The sequence below is a fragment of the Triticum aestivum genome, chromosome 6A (assembly GCF_018294505.1).
Source record: "Triticum aestivum cultivar Chinese Spring chromosome 6A, IWGSC CS RefSeq v2.1, whole genome shotgun sequence".
Classification (NCBI taxonomy): Eukaryota; Viridiplantae; Streptophyta; class Magnoliopsida; order Poales; family Poaceae; genus Triticum; species Triticum aestivum.
Window position 1 is genome coordinate 357941012 of NC_057809.1, and position 20425 is coordinate 357961436.

Genomic DNA, 20425 nt, shown 5'->3' on the forward strand with positions numbered 1-20425 from the left:
CAGGTTCAAACAAGCATGGCAAAAACGCAAATGCAAAACAGATTTCAGACTTAGTGAAATTAACACTTGTCTGAAATTTCAGACCATGAAGCCCTCTTCGGAGCAACAAAACAACATGATACATGACCTGATTAAGACAAGTAAGAACATGGCATGGAGCTACTCAACAAGCTTAACAAAAGACCCAAAGTGACCTGGGGCCAAAAGGGTTCACAAAATATACTAACGGGCACACGAACATAGCTAAAACACAATCAGTTTTCAGACTTGGTGAAAACTGAGACATGCTGAAATATAACTCACGAAGGCATGTAAACGAGCTCGATGCACTCACTACGGTGCAAGTCATGGCAAGGCAAGCATATATCCATTAAGAAGGCACAAAATACTAGCTAGACATGGCAAAAACAATGGCATAGCATGCACGGATCAACTACAATAGCATCGGCAAAATCGCAAACAAGTTGACGATCTGCCAAGATTCACAACGAAGCAAAAGTAGAGCTCGATTGACTCAAGCTAGGGTGCTCCATAATTGCAAGTAAAGACATGGATGGATAGAGCATAACATGATTAACAAAACTCCTTTACTGATCATCCTCAAAAGAGGCACGGATCACTAGGAAACAAGCTGAACATATGGCATCATGAACTAAATAATCCCAGACTTAGTGAAAACTACTAAGTCCCTGAAAACAGATTTACCGGGTGCCTCACTTTGCAAGCTTGCACAAGTCACCACACACATCCTAAAAATGCATGGGTTGCACCTCTGGAAAGATAACAAGATGCTTAACAAAACATATGAAGGACTCACAGGCATAGCATGCACACAATAATCATGGCAAAAATGACAAAAGTCTAAGATGAACTAGCAAGTCTGGCAATTAACTCACGAAGCCTCCTTCTAACAGCATTTCGGGCATCAAGATGAACTCAAAAGAAAACGATTCAATGGAATGAAATGATGTACTCGTCGAGACGAACATTTTGATATACTATATGTCCAAAACGGAGCTACAGATGCAAAGTTACGGGGCCTCGAACATAGTCACATGGATCTGCAATTTCAGGACTTAGAGAAAATTTCACCTCCGCGAAAAAGTCAACGCGGGACGGGTTCGCCCCGGGACGGAGGGATCCGGGCGCGGCAAGGGCGTTTGGTTCACCGTCTTGGTGGATCTGATCCAGCTTCGGCCCGATCCGACCGGATCGGACTCCGGCGATGGCAGCGGCGGCCGACGACCGGAGCGGCGCGGAGCGGGCGGCGGGGACGGCGTCCGGCGGCGGAGATGGCGGGCCACGGCGGCGCTGCGACGGGAAGGTGGCGGAGCAGGCGGTGTGGCGCGCGGCGTCGCGCGGCTGGCGGCAGGCGAGGCGGCGGCGATGGCGGCGGCTGGGCGAGGCGGCGGCGATGGCGGCGGCTGGGCGAGGCGGCGGCGATGGCGGCTCCGGCCACCGGAGTCGGAAGAGGCGGCGGGGATGGCAGCCTCGGGCGGCGGCGCTCGGATGGGCTCGCGGGGGCCTGGATCGGGCCTCCCGGGCCCACGGCGGTGGTAGGTGGCGGAGGCCACATGGCGCGACGTGATTGGCCGCGGCGGGCGGTGGCGGACGTGTCCGGCGCCGGGCGGATGTGTCCGGCACGCGGAGGAGAAAATAGGGTTTCGAGGAGAGGGAGGAATCCGAAAAACGGGGGTTCTATTTATAGGCATAGGGGGAGCTAGGAGAGTCCAAATGAGGTGCGGTTTTCGGCCACGCGATCGTGATCGAACGCTCTAGGATATGGAGCAGAGTTTGGTGGGTTTTGGGCCAAATTGGAGGGGTGTTGGGCTGCAACACACACGAGGCCTTTTCGGTCCCTCGGTTAACCGTTGGAGTATCAAACGAAGTCCAAATGATACGAAACTTGACAGGCGATCTACCGGAAGTAAACCAAGGCCGCATGACAAGTCTCGGTCCAATCCGGAAATGTTTAATCCCCACACACGAAAGAAAGCTAGAAATGGCCACCGGAGGAGAACGAAGCGCCGGAATGCAAAACGGACAACGGGGAAAATGCTCGAATGCATGAGATGAACACGTATGCAAATGCAATGCACATGATGACATGATATGAGATGCATGACAATAAAAAACAACACACGGAGACAAAGACCCGAACCCGAAAAATAAATATAACTTAACGCCGGAAACAGGAAGAGTTGGAGTACAAATTGGGAAAGTTATATCCGGGGCATTACAGAAGTGTTGACATTAGCAACTAAAGTCAATGAGATGAAGCAATCAACTGTTGAGAGTCAAAGTGACAAATCTGAAGAAAAGAAGTTGAGAGTGCACAAGGCCAAAAAAGAATTGCCATTGGTCGAAACAGAATCATAGCCGAGATGCCTACTCGGCTTATCGTATTGGCAAAAGAAGGAATTACAAAATCTAAGTGCACAAGAGCTGAGAAAAAAGAACATGGCATGGGTTCCCAAGAGGATCAATCAAAACAAAAATGATGTGCATGCTTCTATTGCAGCAAGTACAATAAAGGTGAAGAAAGAGAAGGATGGAAGCAACAAACAAGCCGAAGGTATACATCACAACATCAAAATCTTCGGTTAGCACATCATATATTTTCTTCAACCATGCCATTGATGCCTTTGCCATGGAATTCATCCCTAGGTATGATCAATTACCAATCATGGAATTATTTTGATCCATGGATGCTACATAATTTTCTATATCATGAAAGAGTATTACCAAATCACTATACATTTGGTTAGTTACATTTTTGTTGCTAATACAAGGGGGCTGAAATATTTTATTGCTATTTCATTTGTTTATTTCGGCTATAAATACTTTGGTGGGTGAATTCTACATGGACTCATGGTAATGGCTGATATTTATCTGTCGCCCTAAGAATATGGCAAAGCATGGCCGGTGTAGTATCCTAACATCGTCCTTAGTTCAATTGGATACCGAAACAAGGTACATGTTCATTCATATTACAATTATCTTTCTAGTACTATGGAGATTATTTTCGATGGTTAAATTCATAACAATGGCCACGGTGTCAGTGTTGTTTATATACCTCCATATGGTGCTATTTTGTGAAGCCTTGTGCCGCTTAAAATATTTTTACACAATAATCAATGTTGAATATGAAATTTTATTCGATTTGGAGCTTTTGGTTGCCATAGGTTCTGTACATATTGAGGCTTTCGGTGATCTGTTATGAGTAGTGCAACAAATATCCAAGGGTTATCAATGTTTTAATGAATCACTTATAGTTTATCTTGAGGTATGTCTAGATGCAAAATTTACCTTGGGTTGCTTTAAAATTCTTCATATGTCTAGACATGACAATTCGAGAGAGTTGGCACAGCAAGCGTCCGGCTACTATATTAATGATTGTGTGTTGCATTTCTATCAATACCGATGCTTAGTCTCGTCAACAGAGGAAAGGCCGAACCGAAGTCCACCACTTTGGCCATTAATGAAATTTTTTATTCAGACGAAAGTAAGAATTGGAGAAAAATTATTGTTGATTATCTACAAAATCCTAGCAAATGGGTGAACAATATGGTTCGGAGGATGACCTTGAGATACATATCTATGGAACTTTATTATCGGGTTGTTAATGAAGTTGAGAAGGTTTCGCCCAAGTTTGCATCAAGGATTCAAACAAATAATGGCCGATGTATATTTATCGCCCTAAGCACATTCAAAGTGACTGATGGTGTTGACATCGTCCTTAGAACCAACATTGTACAAGTTATTTTTTGGCACGCTAGCTTTACCGAAAACAGGAGGGCATGTGTTCATGCTCGAAAATGGCGTGATCGCAAAGAGTGATTTGAGGCTGTAACAAGATGAGGTTAAAATTACGACTTCATGTCACCATTGGATATTTTCAAGATGACCGAAATTGAACATATAAATGATAAAGGGGGTGCTAGGCAGGCTTGCTGCATCCACGTCCTCGTTATGAATAGTGCAAAGCAGCTAGCGAGCGAGCGCAAAAAACTAGCGAGAGATAGATGCTTGCAGCCACCGCACGCTCCCCCCCCCTCCGCACCATCCACTTCATCCCTCCTCGCGCGCCTCCTCTCATCTCCGCCTCCTCTCCAGCTGCCGCCGCCACGCCAGGGCCTCGCCTCGCCCTGCAGTTCCTCGCGCGCCACCTCTCATCTCCGCTTCCTCTCCTGCTCCCGCCGCCGCGACAGGGCCTCGCCTCGCCCTCACCACCCATCGATGACCTCCCAGCCCTTGTTCTCCGCTTCATCACCCTGGCAACCTTGAGCTCGAGCCGAGGAGCGGTCCATGCCGCGTGGTGGCCCAGATGTGGCTGCCTAGTGCTCTGCCTCGACGAGCGCGGCCTCGGTCTGGCCTCGGCAGGAGGAGCTCGAGCCGAGGAGTGCGGCCTCGATCCGGAGTCGGTAGGAGGTGAGCAGCAGCCGATCTCTCTCTCTCCCTCTCTCTCGTGCAGCTACCACTGACCCCCCCCCCATCCTAGTGCAGCGCCGGAGTTCAGCGGCATGGGAGGAGAGGATCGACAACGGCACAGCAGAGGAGCCCGCTGCTGGTCGGCCCAACGCATCTACTCCGCTCCGGCCTCCTCTGTTGTGGGCCTTGAGGGCAAGTTGCACCATTGTTGGCGGTGAGTTCTGAAGCTCTTTTTAGTTCCCCCAATCTAGATTTCTAATTAATTTCATTCTAAAGTGTGCAAATGGTTGTGACTTATCAGGGAGGACAATATTCGCTTGAAGGCCCAGAATATTTAACTGGTAGGATCGCATATTTCTATGATTCATCCATCTCTCTAATTCTTACCTTACAGATCAACCCTATCTATCTCCCTGCAATGATGCCTCTAATTTTAGTTAGCTAATAATGATGCTATATGGGATTTTTTTTGTATTGAAGCAACTGTGTACATAATGAACCATATATTACTAATCCAGTGATTTCTGCTCATTACTAATCTAATGTGTTGTTTACTTGTTATAGACACTGCTGCATTTGTTGTCCATTTTGCCATCGTGAGCTTCAGGTAACTACTTCATGTGCAAATATGCCAATGGATAACATCATCAGGACTAACAAGTTCCTGTGTGCTGCTGCTCTTACTATCTACCTGGTAGGCTGGTCTGAACGCGCTATTGATGGCCTTTTCCTCTGGAGTACCAAGAAAAATAGCAGGTAACAAAATTTCTCTTTTTGTGACTTCTTAAATGTTTGTTTCTTGAATGAGTCCACTCATTTGGTATTTCGCTATGCTATTGAAAGTTCTGTGATGCTTACTGTCTAGCTGATTTTTTTTGTAAATCAATAGTTAAGAAGATGTTGATTATATTTAGTTTGCATGCCAGTAAAGGTTGTATGTTAAGTGGTAAAAAAGCAGTAACATACTAATTAGATTATTTTATATTTGTATCTGTTTTGCCTTTTATCTTCCTACAATAGTCAGTTGTTTTTGGCACTCTGTGCAAGTGGTACATCATCGATAGGCATTGGATCGCTGTTTTTTTATTTCAACGATTTTTGTTTCGGCTACCCAACTTTTGTCTTGATGGTTGTCTAAGATGAGTTTCACTTCTTTGTTCAGATCATCCCTGTAGTAGAAGCCATGCAAGCTTCATGTAAAATGGTTTTGAATCGAAACCGAAGCCATCTATTGGAAGTAACATCTGAAGGGACTGAACCTGTATGCCACTCCCAGTAATATAGAGTGAAGGCAATAACAACATTGTTTGTTGTTGGTTTATAATGGGTGAGTTCCTACTCCTTGGATTCACTTGTTTATCGCCTGCACACCTTGGCTAGGATATGTTGTTTCTTAATATTACCGGCAAGTCTAAATCTTTTAATTATTTGTACAATATTTTTAATTATAGGAGTATTGGCCATCGTTTATTCTTGGTATGCACATCAAATTTTCAGATATTCTTAATTGTGGATGTACCTTTAGGCTTTCGTGAAATAGATATGCATCATATATTGATGCGTGTCCTAAGCAGCAGATCATTACTATAGTTTATGTAGTGTCAAAACATTACATTATGCGCCTTCTTTTAAGTTTTCACATAAAGCTAGGGTGTTCCTCTGTTTAGAGAGTTTGGATAGAAGGAAATACTGAACCGCTTCAGTTTATTGTGTCGATATGATCTTTTAACATTGTTTCTCAACTGTGTTCAATCTGGCTTATCAATAAAATATACTCACTGTCATGCGTTCTGCCTTGATCCGTTGGCTACGCTTATTTGGTTGGGTTAGTGCAGGTAACTGGCCAAGCTACTTGGCTCACTTTCGTTGCCTTTTGCAGTTCCTTCTGTGGGATGTTGTTGTCATTGTGGGCCTTAATGCTCGGAGGAGGGTCAGGGGCATTTCCTGCATGGGAAGAGGGGCATCTGTGGGGGTATTGGCCAGAAGTAGGTAAGGTAAAAAAAACTAGGTTCTATCTCTGCTACATCTGATCAGGCAACTAAATTTGGTCCCTTTACTCATTTCTTGTTCACTTACTGTATGTGAAGCGATACAATTTTATTTCCATTACTGCATCTTAATATGTTTTATCGATTGGTGAATGCGCAACTTTAGCTCATAAACTAGATGGCAAATGCTAATTCTGATGGAGCTTTTGCCACTTGTTGTTTTATGGTTGTCTAGACAGCTGATGGCATGGTTCTTTCTTGCTAATTGTCAATTCTTTTGTACAGGGTCCCTCAGCTACTTATGCTTTGTTAGACAATGAGGGTATGTAGATAGCATGTATGGTTTTTACATTGTTTTGCGCAGGTTGAGATGCATCACATGATGTTTTCCTTTTACATTTATGGGTATTACAGAGTCCTTTCCTTTTCCACAAGGGGCAGTAGTTGTGCCATTCGATTCGAAGGACAAAGAGTTGATCACAAAGGGGTAGCATTCAGGATATATACACAAAAGAGTATAGAACCAAATTATATGATGTAATTAACCACTATTTCTATCAACTTCTCCTGTCACAATGTTGACGAGTTCATGTATTAAGTACATTTTATTGTGTCACTTGTGTTTACTCTTTTTTTAATGCAAGTTTACAGCTACTCGGAATTCCTAATTGCAGACTCAACTATCTTTGACCTACCGATGATCTAATTTGTGGCATTATTACATTAAGAAAATATTTGCATTTAATTTCCTTTATATATAGGGGCACAAGTTCTTACCAAATGTATTCAAATATACAGTTATTGAAAAAATTGAAATATTTTCAACACGAACATGGTTTTAAACGGGTCTTTGCGCCATTTAGCACAACTGGTCATCTAGTAGATATAAAGATGGTCCAAAACGGAGCTCAGATGCAAAAGGTATAACGATTTTAGAGATACCGGTGTTGACATCAGATTATAAAATGGCATGAAACATAATGAAAATGGCCTTGGATGGAAAAAGTTTCAACATGAAAGTTCTTCGTCTTGTCAAAATGGACGATTTTAATATAAAAATCGTTCCCATCCAAGATCGTATGTGAAAATTACAACCGAAACTGTGTGCCGCAGCATTGCCGGATCGGATCATCCGGCCGAAGGCAAAATAAACGACCCAAACAACAAAAGCTAAAAGGTGAAGTCGGATGATCTGGGTGTAGACCCGGATGATCCGGGTAAAGGCCATCCGGGCAAGGATCCACACGTTTGGACAACTTTTTTCTGCTGCAGATGTTAGAAAACAGCTCGAAACACCCTCAAGGTGACTTCAAATTGAAAAGTGATCGACAACAAAGTTGTGTGTCTTGTCGAAACGGTTGATTTTGATATAAAAATTATCTTAATCCGAGTTCCTATGTAAAAGTTACAGCCTGAATAGTGACCTACTATCAAAAAACTGGGCTTGGCCGGATCATCCGGGCCGAAGGTCGTGAGAAGTCCGAATTTGGTTAGATTTTGCGGATTTTGACGGCAAGGCAAGTCCTTTTCTTGTACGAGAAGTCCATCCGCCTGTTATATAGACAAGAGGTGACGACTGATTAAACAACACACAATCGAACAAATCAATCTATCATCTTTTACCTTTACCTTTATCTCTCCCTTTTTCTTTTTCTTCCTCGTTCTTCGTGAAGGAGGGCAATGATCCACGAGGCCCTAGGGGCGAACATGTCAACCTAGGGCAGCCCATAGCCGCCGCACGCCCTGACGGGGTCTCTCCCGAGCGTGTGGGGTTTCAGGTTAGAAAAGCGTCCATCGGACTACTTGCGTGTCGTGCTTTCGGCCGGGTCTCCTTCAACGTGAGCTGCAGTGCATCACCCCCGACGTCGAGGTTACACGGTGACAGTGTTCGCGTGCGAACATAGCCCATATAGCTACAGATATCTATTTGACAAATCGCAGAAGACATGAGCCATGCATGAAATCTTATCGTGGAGAGCATTTCAGTACACATAGATGATTTCATCCTGATACGAACTAGGATCCATGTTCCTATGTTAGATAAGCTTTGTAATGTGGACAGATATCACCACGCATCGTGACTAAAAAATACTATAAACTATACTTCATCTATCCTTGTCTACGTACAATACTGTCAATCACTGGTCTTCGGCAAGTACAGAAGAGGAATTGTGTGGGGGGGCACTAGAAGAACATCTGCTTGAACTGCTGTCTTCAATAAGAGTACTACCATTAATTAACTTTATGCATTGCTTCTTCATTTTCAAGTCAGAAGAGGAATCCTGTAATAGCCAGAAGTGACTTTTAGAAAACTATGTGTTTTTGCTCTTTTACCTAATTTACACAAAAAGGGTAAAACCGAAAAAGAATCTATATGTAGGACTCTATTTTCTGTAGAAATTCAACGAATCAATTATTTGAACTGCCACAAAAGATTTCACTAATTGTGTATGGTGAAACTGAGTAATGGTTGGCTCTTACCTTGTTAGTGATCTCTGAATGTGAAGGAGCTGAGGAACCAGGAGTTTTTAGTTCCAAGTCAGTTGCAACATCACCAAAATCATCATTTCTCCCTCCACAGCTTGCTTGCTGAAGTGAAGGTGACTTGCTTCTACAGCCTTGTGCAGGAGAGTGAGATCGATTACTACTTGAAAGCAGAACTGGAGTACTGAACTGGCTAGATGGTTGATCACTAGGAGCATGACAGGATTGACTGTATGCCATGTAAGGAGTACATGGATTCGAGATGGCTCCTGAAGTTTGATTTTGGAAGAACGGGCATGGCTGAAGCTGTGGATGCATAGTTACAGCACCAGCGGGTATAGGAACTTGGAGCGAGAAGGGATATGATGGAGGTGGCCCAACGAGTACAGAAGGCTCCATTGTAGTGCACAGGTATAACATTTGAATACGTTGCTGATAGTGGTTGTTCAAATTATCCACATCAGACTTCAGCGAAGCTTTTTCACTCCGAAGCTCATTTTTTTCTTTAGTCAACTACAATAACCAGAAAAAAAAGGGCAAATTAGAAGTTGAACTTTTATGCGGCTGATATGCTTCATAGGTTACCTCACATTCTTCTTCAAAGAGAGAAGAGTATTCAGCTTTAAGCTTGTTTACTTGAGAAGTCAAATCCTTGAGCATCTGAACTGTATCACCAAGAATAGTAGCCTTATCATGCCTGGGCCGATCTGGGTCTGTATATTTGAACATGTCGCAAACATGAGATCATGTGAAAAACACAGCACCCCCATCCCCACGAACACGCAGAAAGAAAGCAAACGCTTCGGTAATTGTAATCAAATAGATGCAAGGAGCCCTTGCAAAAAAAAAATCAAGAAAACGTAAGAGCTTTGTGTCTCAATGAAGGGCAACAGCCAGGATTACAACACAACACCCTACGAGCTAGATTCTGAAGGAATTGTTGAGTATAAGGATTATTAGGAAGTATAGAATAGACTAGGATTACAACACAACACCCTGCCTTGTTTTGTACTTCAAGTTGGTTTTTGTACTTCTATATATATGCCTACGAGGCTCAAGCAATACAACAACTATTCCACAAAACCCCTCTCTCCCTTCTAATTAACATGGTATCATCCTAATCGATTCAAACCCTAGCCGCCGCCCGACGCTTCCGCTCCGTGCCGCCCCGGGGCGGTCGGCCTCCATGACCGCCGCCAGGGGTCGCGCCGCCCGTACCTAGGGTTCGTCTGCCGGTCATGTTGACCAGCTGTCCTAGAGAGTCTTTTTCCCGATCTCTTGATCCGGGTTTTTTCTCTCTCGCCAGTCACCTTGATCGGCGTTTTCTTTTTTGGTTTTCTGATCTATATTTGATCGTTTGTGTCGCTCATCGTCGTCGTCAACCCCTATGCGCCTCTACTCCGACTTTGGTGTCGACTCCGTCGGCCTGTTCAATGACACGACGGGCTTTGCGTGACCCGCGACGGACTGTTAAGGTCGTCGTCCGCGCATCCGCGCGTCGGTCTGCCTATCGTTCTCCGTCGTACGTCGTCGCCTCGTTCGGATCAGGAAACCTACATCGACTCCACTGGATCTTGCAGCGCATGACAGTACATGATGTGCTGGTTCGGCGGCCACTTGGGCAGTTGTACGCTCGTGGTTCTACGGCCGCCCTCCGTGCAACAGGACTACATTGCTCTGCTCCAGGAAGCTTCACGTGACACCTAGTTAGCATGTCTACAACATGCACGTACATGTGCAAAATCAATTAATCAAAAGCTCGTTTTTCGTCTGCGGCCGGCGGGCCAACTTCGGTACTGCCATTCTATCCTCGCGCCTGACGATTCACGTCATCTTCATCGCATATCCGGTATGATCAAGTGCATATGTGCCTTCATCCGCGTCGCGCGACCGACTTGATCAGTCGTTGCACGGGCCTTCATCGGTTCCTGTGAAGATCCTATCTGAGTATGCGCGCCTTTTCATCGATCAAGCATCACGCTGCTGCTGTGTCGCCCTGTCGGGCCGCAGCGCCGCCGCCCCGTGGTTTTTCTTCCGGCTGCACCGACCCGCGTCATCGTTGTGTCGTCCCTTCGGGCCGTAGTGCCGGGGCCCGTGGTCCACCGCCGCCCCAAGGCCGTCCGCTGCAGGTCGTCCGGTGGCTGCACCGATCCTCGTGCCGCCGCTGCGTCGCCCCATCGGGCCGTAGCGAACGTGGCACGCGGTCCACACCGCCATCCTGAGTCATTCCCGCGGTAGCACCGACCCGGATTCCGTTGTTGCGTCGCCCCTTCGGGCCGCAGCGTCGCGCTCCGTGGTCCCCGCCGCCGCCCCGAGGTCTTCCGACATCACCCTGGCCTGCCCGCCGCCACTGCGTCGCCCCTTCGGGCCGTAGCACCGCGGCCCGCGGTCCACTCCGCCGTCCCTACGCGTTTACTTCACGTGGTATGCGCAGCGCCGCCTCCCTTGGCCTGGGAACGCCACTGTCCGCGCCGGTCTTCGTCATGTTGTCGGGTTCTTTGTCTCCTTCGAGCATCGCCGCTGCGCTCCTAACCTAGCCGCCGCTGCCGCCATCAGGCTGCCGCCGCTCCTCTTCGGCCGCTGCCGCTGCTACCCCCGTAGCCGCCGCAGCCGCCCGTCCACCCCGTTCGTCTTCGTCCAACACCAGCCCATCACCAGCGTCGTCGTCATCTACCCCGACCACTTCTTCTACTCCGACAACCGCGGGCGACATCGGCCCCGCGCCGATTGGCACCGCAAGCGTTGTCAAGTCCTTCTCTACTGGCTTGTCGACTTCTTTGACATGCCGTACAGCTTGTGCAGGTCCCAATCTACGCATGCCCGGTGCTGGCAACACCGAAGCGTGCCTTCGTCCACAACGTGTCCCCGGGCCTGACAAGTCTGGGCGCTTCGTCAACTTTGTCTTCGTTCGTCTACGCATGCCCGGTGCTGGCAACGCCGACGCTTGCCTTCGTCTACGACGTGTCCCCGGGTTTGGCAAACCCAGCGCGACGCCTCGTCAACATCATCTTCTTCCCGGCGCACCACTACATCGACACTACTGCGTCCATGACTAACTCGGCGCCTCCTTGTGCCTGCGGCTTCACGGCGACTTCCTTAACACCGGCTACCCTGACTCAACATCGACCATGGCATTCTTCGCACGGCTACCTCGACCACGGCTCCACCACCCACACTCTCGGCTACATCGACAAACGGCACAAAGGGCTACCGCCTGCTTGAGCAACCTCGTCGGTTTGCACTCCAGCCACGACTCCGCGATGTATCGACCATTACGACTGTGCGGGCAGGGGGGGGGGGGGTCTGTCGGCTTGCCTTCGGATTCTTCTCCAGTCTCACCGTCTGCGTCGCTACCGTTGTGACTGCGGGGGATGTTGAGTATAAGGATTATTAGGAAGTATAGGATAGACTAGGATTTGGTCCTACCTTGTCTTGTACTCCAAGTTGGTCTTTGTACTCCTATATATATGCCTACGAGGCTCAAGCAATACATCAACTATTCCATAAAATCCCTCTCACTAAAGAAAGCAATGGGCTTCCTTTCTTTGAGATAGGACAGCTCCAATGCCTACTCCACTTGCATCACACTCCAACTCAAAAGTCTTGTTGAAATTAGGTAGCACTAATACAGGAGCTTGCTGAAGTTTTTGCTTAATCTCATTGAAACTAGCTTCAGCCGCTCTGTCCATTGAAGCTTTCCTTTCTTCAGGCACTCGGTAATTGATGCCATGATAGTGCTAAAATTCTTCACAGGTCGCCTATAGAAAGTTGCAAGGCCATGAAAACTTCTTACCTCAGAAATGGTCTTCGGAGTTGGCCATTCTCGGATTGCTTCAACCTTTGAGTCATCAACACGAATACCGTCACATGCTATGATGAATCCTAGGAAAAGAAGTTGTGTTTGCAGGAAAACACATTTCTTTAAGTTGACGTAGAGCTCATTTTCCCTTAGTACTTCTAGCACCTTTGGAATGTGATCAAAGTGTTCATCCCCATCTTTGCTATAGATCAAGATGTCATCGAAATAGACCACAACAAAGTGGGATAAGAAGGGTCGAAGGACTAGATTCATCAAGTGCATAAAGGTTCTTGGTGCATTTGAGAGCCCAAATGGCATGACTAGCCATTCAAACAGCACTTCTTTTGTCTTGAAGGCTGTTTTCCATTCATCCCCGGGTCTAATACGGATTTGATGATATCCACTTCTTAAATCCAGCTTTGTGAACACTCTTGCTCCACTAAGTTGGCCCAACATATCATCCAGATGGGAAATAGGGAATCTATACCTTACGGTGATCTTGTTAATGGTTCTACTATCCGTACACATGCGCCAAGACCCATCTTTCTTTGGCGCGAGCAGGGCTGGTACAGCACATGGGCTAATACTTTCTCGAATGTGCCCCTTTTGCAGCAATTCCTCCACTTTCTCCTTCAATATATCATGCTCTTTTGGGCTCATTCGATAGTGTGGAAGATTAGGAAGACTTGCTCTCGGAATTAAGTCAATCCTATGTTGAATTCCTCTCGTCGGTGGTAGGCCTTGTGGCTCTCCAAGTATATTCTAAAATTCTGCCAATAAACCACGTACCTTTGCTGGAATTTCAACGGTCAGGTGCTCTTCTCCTTTTACAACAAGTGCAGCATACAAATCTGCCTCCTTCAAGTCTTCCATAAACTCATGAGAGGTATGATAGATGGTTAACATAGTTTTCCCCTCCTCCTTAGAGGTATTACCTTCAATTTTGTTTGGTCTTTCTCTTGTTCCAAATGAAATAGTAAGAATTTTCCTTGCCCTTGAGTGTAGTATCCACATCAAATTGCCAAGGTCTCCCAAGAAGAACATTGCTAGCGTCCATATCAACTACGTCACACAACACATTTGAGCGATAATGCTTGCCCAAAGAAAGTGGCAGGTTGCATTGTCTGGTGATCCTCATATTCACTCCTTTCTTGATCCACCCAATAGTGTAGGGGTTTGAATGATCATGAGTATCAAGCTTTAAATGGTTCACCAACTTCTGGGAGATAAGATTCTCGCAACTGCAACTATCAATCACTAATTTGCATACCTTGCCATTCACTGTGCATTTGCTCTCAAATATTTTCTTCAGTTGTGTGTCATCAGGTTGTGGTGTGGAACATAAGAGACGTTGAATCACACATACCACTTCACCTTCTTCTTGACAAACCTCTTGTCCCTCTACATCTTCAGATTCGTATTCTTCCTCATCGCCTTCACCATCATGGATAGTTGTGTTGACAAATTTCCTTAGTGGGCAACCGCTAGATATGTGTCCCTCTTCACCACATTTATAGCATTTTGGGCCTTCATTGGACTTACCCTTGATTCTAGTTTGCTTCTGGATGGGTCGTTTTGCATTTGGTGGAGCAGTCTTTTCTTCCACTCTATTAGGCTGACTCCTAGACGAGCCTTCGGCATGAGGATATGGAGGATATGGAGCCTTAGTTGCCTTTCTTGTCCTCACAAACCTCTCGGCCTTTAAGGCTAGAGCTTGTGCTTGATCAATTGACCAGATTTGTTGCATCATCAATCGATCTTGAATAGCATCATTGAGACCATTGATGTACCTTGCAACTTGTTGATCTTCAGTTTCAGCAAAGTTGCACCTCACTTGTAGCCTTAGAAACTCCTCCGTGTAATCTGAAATGGTCCTATTTCCTTGAGCACAATTTTGAAATTGGATAAATAGGATCTGGTCATAATCAGCGGGCAAAAATCTCCCTTTCAAGAGACTTTTCATTTGTTGCCAAGTTCTCACACGAGGTTCTCCTCTCAGCCTACGCCGCTCTTCTTGAACGCGATGCCACCATGCACCGGCTCCTCTTTTCAGCTTGTATGCGACCAAAGGAACTCTAGGATCTTCCGGAACCTCCACGACCTCAAAGAAAGTCTCCACTGCATATAACCAATCTAGGCACCCTTCAATATCAACATTTCCATTAAAAGTTGGGATCACAGCTTTCACCTTGTATGTATCTCTTGTATATGTAGAGTCCCCGATATGCGTAGAGATCTGGTTCTTCAAGGACATCATCATATTCTTCACCTTCAGAAGCTTCAACATAAATTGGCCTTCTTGAAGCACGTTGAACAACATGTTGTTGTCGCGGTCTTGCTCCAAGATTACCTCTCCTTCTTAGATGAACATCTTCTTCTTTAGATGAATCTCCTTCATTTGTAGCAGGGGGACATCCTTTCTTATCATCTCAACTAGCTGGTCAAATCTCTGATTAAGATCTTCACGCAGCTCTTTGATTTGTTGTTCTGGAGCATCCATCCTCTTCTCCAATTGCTCCATTGCTTGCTGCAGCTTGCTCTCAAAGAGGACAGCAAGAACTAGTATGGGTCAACGAGGCTCTGATGCCACCTGAAGCAGCACAAAGGTTGTGGAGGAGCAACTCCACCTTGCTGCTACAATGTGTACAGCACAAGTGTTGAAGGAACAACTTCAACGTGTTGCGCTAGATATCGCTCTAGAGGCGAATGTAGGCCCATAAGGCAGCAAGAGTTCAATCCAGAACTCCTAGAGCACAAGATCTACTCCAAGATCTTAGATAAGAACAACAAGTTCTATTATAGGTAGTGGGTACATAGTCTCGGTTCAAAGTAGAGGTGAGGACCTCTATTTATAGGGCTTTGGGAAGCCTTCACATACTTCTACTTATAGCTGGAATACTCTAGAAATCATTATTTAAGTTTCACCATTCTACTCATAGCTAATCATAACTAGAAGACTCTAGAAAACAGTAGGTATGATAGAAAAGAAAAGAAGAGAAATACTCCCTCCGTCCGGAAATACTTGTCGGAGAAATGAATAAAAATTGATATATCTAGAACTAAAATATGTCTAGATACATCCATTTCACCGACAAGTATTTTCGGATGGAGGGAGTACTACACTAGAGTAGAAGTATCTAGAAGTACCCAAACAGATCTGGCATGTGTTTTTCTCTCTTCTTCTTTTTCTCTCATCTATTGTTCCTCATCAGAGGGAGTAAATATCTATATTGTATGTACAAGGGTACACCCAAGAATTCAGCTGGCTAGGATAACAGAACTGCTGCACCAATCAGGGTTAAGTTCATGCCAGAAAGCAGCCAATTTATAGCAACCAGAGGATAATAGGTGTTGGTATTCCATCCAAACAAGAATTGAGGCCTTTCCTGATATCAAATGGATACTATTGATGATTCGATATTTTATAAACGTAAAAGTTACTACAGATGGTTGAATAAAAAAACAAAATTAAGAAAAGATTGACCGGGAGAAGGAACAGGCCAGTTCTTCAAAGGAAGGGAGTGACACAATTAGGGGAAGACGAGATTACAAATACTAGACCAACCATGACATCCCTCAAGCCCATCCTGCTAAGAAATTATATCACGTAAACCCAAACAGCCATCAGGTCGAATGTGTCAAAAGGGATTGAACCTCAAAGCGGTCAAGAAGAAATGAATCTCCAGTCGTCCACAATTACTAGGGCCTCGTAGGTTTTATCAGGTCAAGTAGCTTCCCAAATTTCAAATACATTTTCCTTGCTGAGCTGGAATAGTAGAAATGCTAAGAATTGAAAAAAAAATTGCAGAGATCGTGAGCTTTGCATACCTGCAATTGGATGGTAGTTACGTGAAACATTGGTGTTGTTGTTAGTAGTAGAAGGATAAATATGTAAACCCTTCAACTCAACTGCTTTAAAGTAACTGTTCATGGAATATAGTTTTAAAGTATATTTCTTTCTCTATGTGAACTGCAACTTCACACTATATATGTTCCATCAGAATAAACAGAAGCAGCCAGAGCGAAGAAAAAATGCCTAAATGTCCTACGAGTAGCAATAATGAAGTTTTGTGCACGAGACAAGCTGCTGCATCATACCAAGTGTGGTTCCCAATTCCAGGAACTGCTCATTCAATTTGTCTCGTCGCATTCTCTCACGGTCAGCCTTGTGAACCTTGCGAGCGGTAACCGAACTCTGGGCTTTACATTCCGTCCCTTGACTGTGAACAAAAGAAGGAACAGTTGTTGTCAGCAGATACAATATTTAGATGTATGAGTAGCAATTGTTTTCTATAAAATCACATCAACACGTCAAGGCTACAAGAGAAGCATTCACATATGTTGAAATTTGTACTGTGGATCTCCATCATCACTTTGCTAATGGAAAATATTTTCAGTCAAGCATGTCTTATCCTAGTGGCCATAAATCCTATGCACAAAGATGACTTCTAGGAGTATAAGCGTTGTGTAAAATTTAACTTCGGATAAACCCAACGCGTCATCTAACAAAATAGTGGCATTGCCAACGCTGCAGATATCCACCGAATTCGACTACTGAAGCTGCCGGTTTGCATCATGAAATTAGCATTGCAGAATCGGCGAATCCCATTTCCCTCCAGAACTCCTCAGATTCGAGCAAAAAGCTGTTACCAGTTTTGATTGAAGGTCCGGGACCGGAACCTAATTTATTTCAGGTATATAAACAGGAGAATAATAAATAAATAAGAAGTGGCGTGGGCATGAGAACCTGGAATCGGCATGGCACGCGCCATGGTGTGAGTAGAAGAAGCCATCCTCCTGCGGATCCATGGTGGGGGCGGAGGCGCGTGGTCGCCTCCTTCCCAGTGGCGAGCCGTGCAAGCACAGAGGATGGATATCGCCTCCTTCCCATTGGTCAACGATGCGACAACGCGTACTAGTACACTAGCAGTATTATTTAGTCCCCATCGTATTTTTTATAAAGTTTAACCACTTACCCCCTCTCTTCCAAAATAACTACCTCAAGCTTAATACAACTTTGTACTAAACCTACTATAAAGTAGAGACATTTATTTTAAAACGGAGTGAGTACTTGACTAGTAAAATATTAATCCATGTCACAAAAAGTTATATTGTTGGATTTATATATCAATTTTGCTACGTAAACTTGCATGATCGATGTATTGACGTCAGATTTTGGTATGATCAAAAACACAATTAAAATGGCTTCAAATAGAAAAATGCTCAAAGTGAGAAAATTCTATATCATCAAAATAAGAAATTTTGATATTTGGGTCATAGTCATCCGATCTCATCTCTAAGACAAAAGTTGTGTTCGAAGTACTGAAATTTTATATTTAGAACACTATTCTGCTGATTACGCCCCCAGACGGCCTCGTATGAAAAAATGATCTGCACGAATTGTCTTGGTCTCATCGAAACTATCGGTTCTGATATAAAAATCGTCTCAAACCGAATTCGTATGCAAAAGTTAGACCTATCGAAATGCAGTCATGTCAGAAGGCGAAATATGGCGCGCCCCACCAGACACATGTTGTGACGCCCCCGATTTAATCGTACACTAATCATACGCAAACGTGTACGATCAAGATCAGGAACTCACGGGAAGATATCACAACACAACTCTACAAATAAAATAAGTCATACAAGCATCATATTACAATCCAAGTGCCTCGAGGGCTCGAATACAAGAGCTCGATCATAGACGAGTCAGCGGAAGCAACAATATCTGAGTACAGACATAAGTTAGACAAGTTGCCATAAGATGGCTAGCACAAACTGGGATACAGGTCGAAAGAGGCGCAGGCCTCCTGCCTGGGATCCTCCTAAACTACTCCTGGTCGTCATCAGCGGGCTGCACGTAGTAGTAGGCACCTCCAGTGCAGTAGTAGCCGTCGTCAACGGTGGCCTCTGGATCCTGGGCTCCAACATCTGGTTGCGACAACCAGGTAGAATGGAAAGGGGGAAAAGAGGGAGAAAAGCAACCGTGAGTACTCATCCAAAGTACTCGCAAGCAATGATCTATACTACATATGCATGGGTATATGTGTAAAGGGCCATATCAGTGGACTGAACTGCAGAATGCCAGAATAAGAGGGGGATAACTAATCCTGTCGAAGTCTACGCTTCTGGCAGCCTCCGTCTTGCAGCATGTAGAAGAGGGCAGACTAAAGTCCTCCAAGTAGCATCGCATAGCATAAACCTAATCGATGATCCTCCCCTCGTCGCCCTGTGAGAGAGCAATCACTGGTTGTATCTGGCACTTGGAAGGGTGTGTTTTATTAAGTATCCGGTTCTAATTGTCATAAGGTCAAGGTACAACTCCAAGTCGTCTTGTTACCGAAGATCACGGCTATTCGAATAGTTTTACTTCCCTGCAGGGGTGCACCACATAACCCAACACGCTCGATCCCATTTGGCCGGACACACTTTCCTGGGTCATGCCCGGCCTCGGAAGATCAACACGTCGCAGCCCTACATAGGCACAACAGAGAGGTCAGCACGCCGGTCTAAATCCTATGGCGCAGGGGTCTGGGCCCATCGCCCTTTGCACACCTGCATGTTGCGAACGCGGCTGGAAGCAGAACTAGCCCCTTAATACAAGAGCATGCTTACGGTCCAATCTGGCGCGCGCCACTCAGTCACTGACATCACGAAGGCTTCGGCTGATACCACGACGTCGAGTGCCCATAACTGTCCCCGCGTAGATGGTTAGTGCGTATAGGCAAGTGGCCAGACTCAGATCAAATACCAAGATCTCGTTAAACGTGTTAAGTATCCGCGAACGCCGACTAGGGCCAGGCCCACCTCTCTCCCAGGTGGTCTCAACCTGCCCTGTCGCTCCGCCACAAAGTAACGGTCGAGGGCCGTCGGGAACCCAGGCCCACCTCTACCGGGATGGAGCCACCTGCCCCTTCAGCCCCCAACTCCGAACAGTACCATAGGTAATGTAACAGTGCAAAGTATATAGTATATGCCCGTGATCACCTCCCGAAGTGATCACGGCCCAGTAGTATAGCATGGAAAACGGACAAGAGTGTAGGGCCACTGATGGAACACTACCATCCTATACTAAGCAGTAGGATAGCAGATAATGGTAACAACAGTAGTAGCAAGGACAGGCTATGCATCAGGATAGGATTAACAAGCTACACTACTCTAATGCAAGCAGTATAGGGAAGAGTAGGCGATATCTGGTGATCAAGGGGGGGGGGGCTTGCCTGGTTGCTCTGGCAAGAGAGAGGGGTCGTCAACACCGTAGTCGTACTGGGTAGCAGCGGCGTCGGTCTCGGCGTCTAGCGAAAGAAGAGGGGGGAAGAAACAGTGAATACAATGCAAACAGATGCATAACGAAGCATGACAAAGCAAAGCGTGATGCTAGGCGTGCCCTAACGCGGTAAGAGGTGATACCGGGGAAGGGGGGAAACATCCGGGAAAGTATCCCCGGTGTTTCACGTTTTCGGGCAGAGGAGCCGGAGGGGGAAACTTGCGAGTTTGCTATGCTAGGGATGCGTGGCGCACGAACAGGCTACATATCCGAATTCGTCTCGTCGTTTTGAGCAACTTTCATGTACAAAACATTTTCATCCGAGTTACGGTTTATTTTATATTATTTTCCAAAGTTTTAATTCATTTTCTAGAATTACTGAAATTCTGCTAAGTCCTCAGTTTTAAACATCATTTAGCTGTTTTCCAGAGGCTATAACTAGTCTTCTATTCATCC

General features: G+C 45.6%; 1 protein-coding gene across 1 annotated transcript; it reads right to left on the reverse strand.

The window, feature by feature from the left end:
* Positions 1–8362: 8362 nt before the first annotated feature.
* On the reverse strand, positions 8363–17639 carry LOC123127541 (transcription factor bHLH121). The gene is made up of 5 exons (XM_044547275.1): positions 17450–17639; positions 16801–16922; positions 9489–9616; positions 8901–9416; positions 8363–8701 (listed from the first exon to the last, which is right to left on the reverse strand). The coding sequence occupies exons 1-5, from the start codon at positions 17509–17511 to the stop codon at positions 8558–8560; spliced, it is 972 nt and encodes a 323-aa protein (XP_044403210.1). The 5' UTR covers positions 17512–17639; the 3' UTR covers positions 8363–8557.
* Between the last annotated feature and the right edge of the window lie 2786 nt (positions 17640–20425).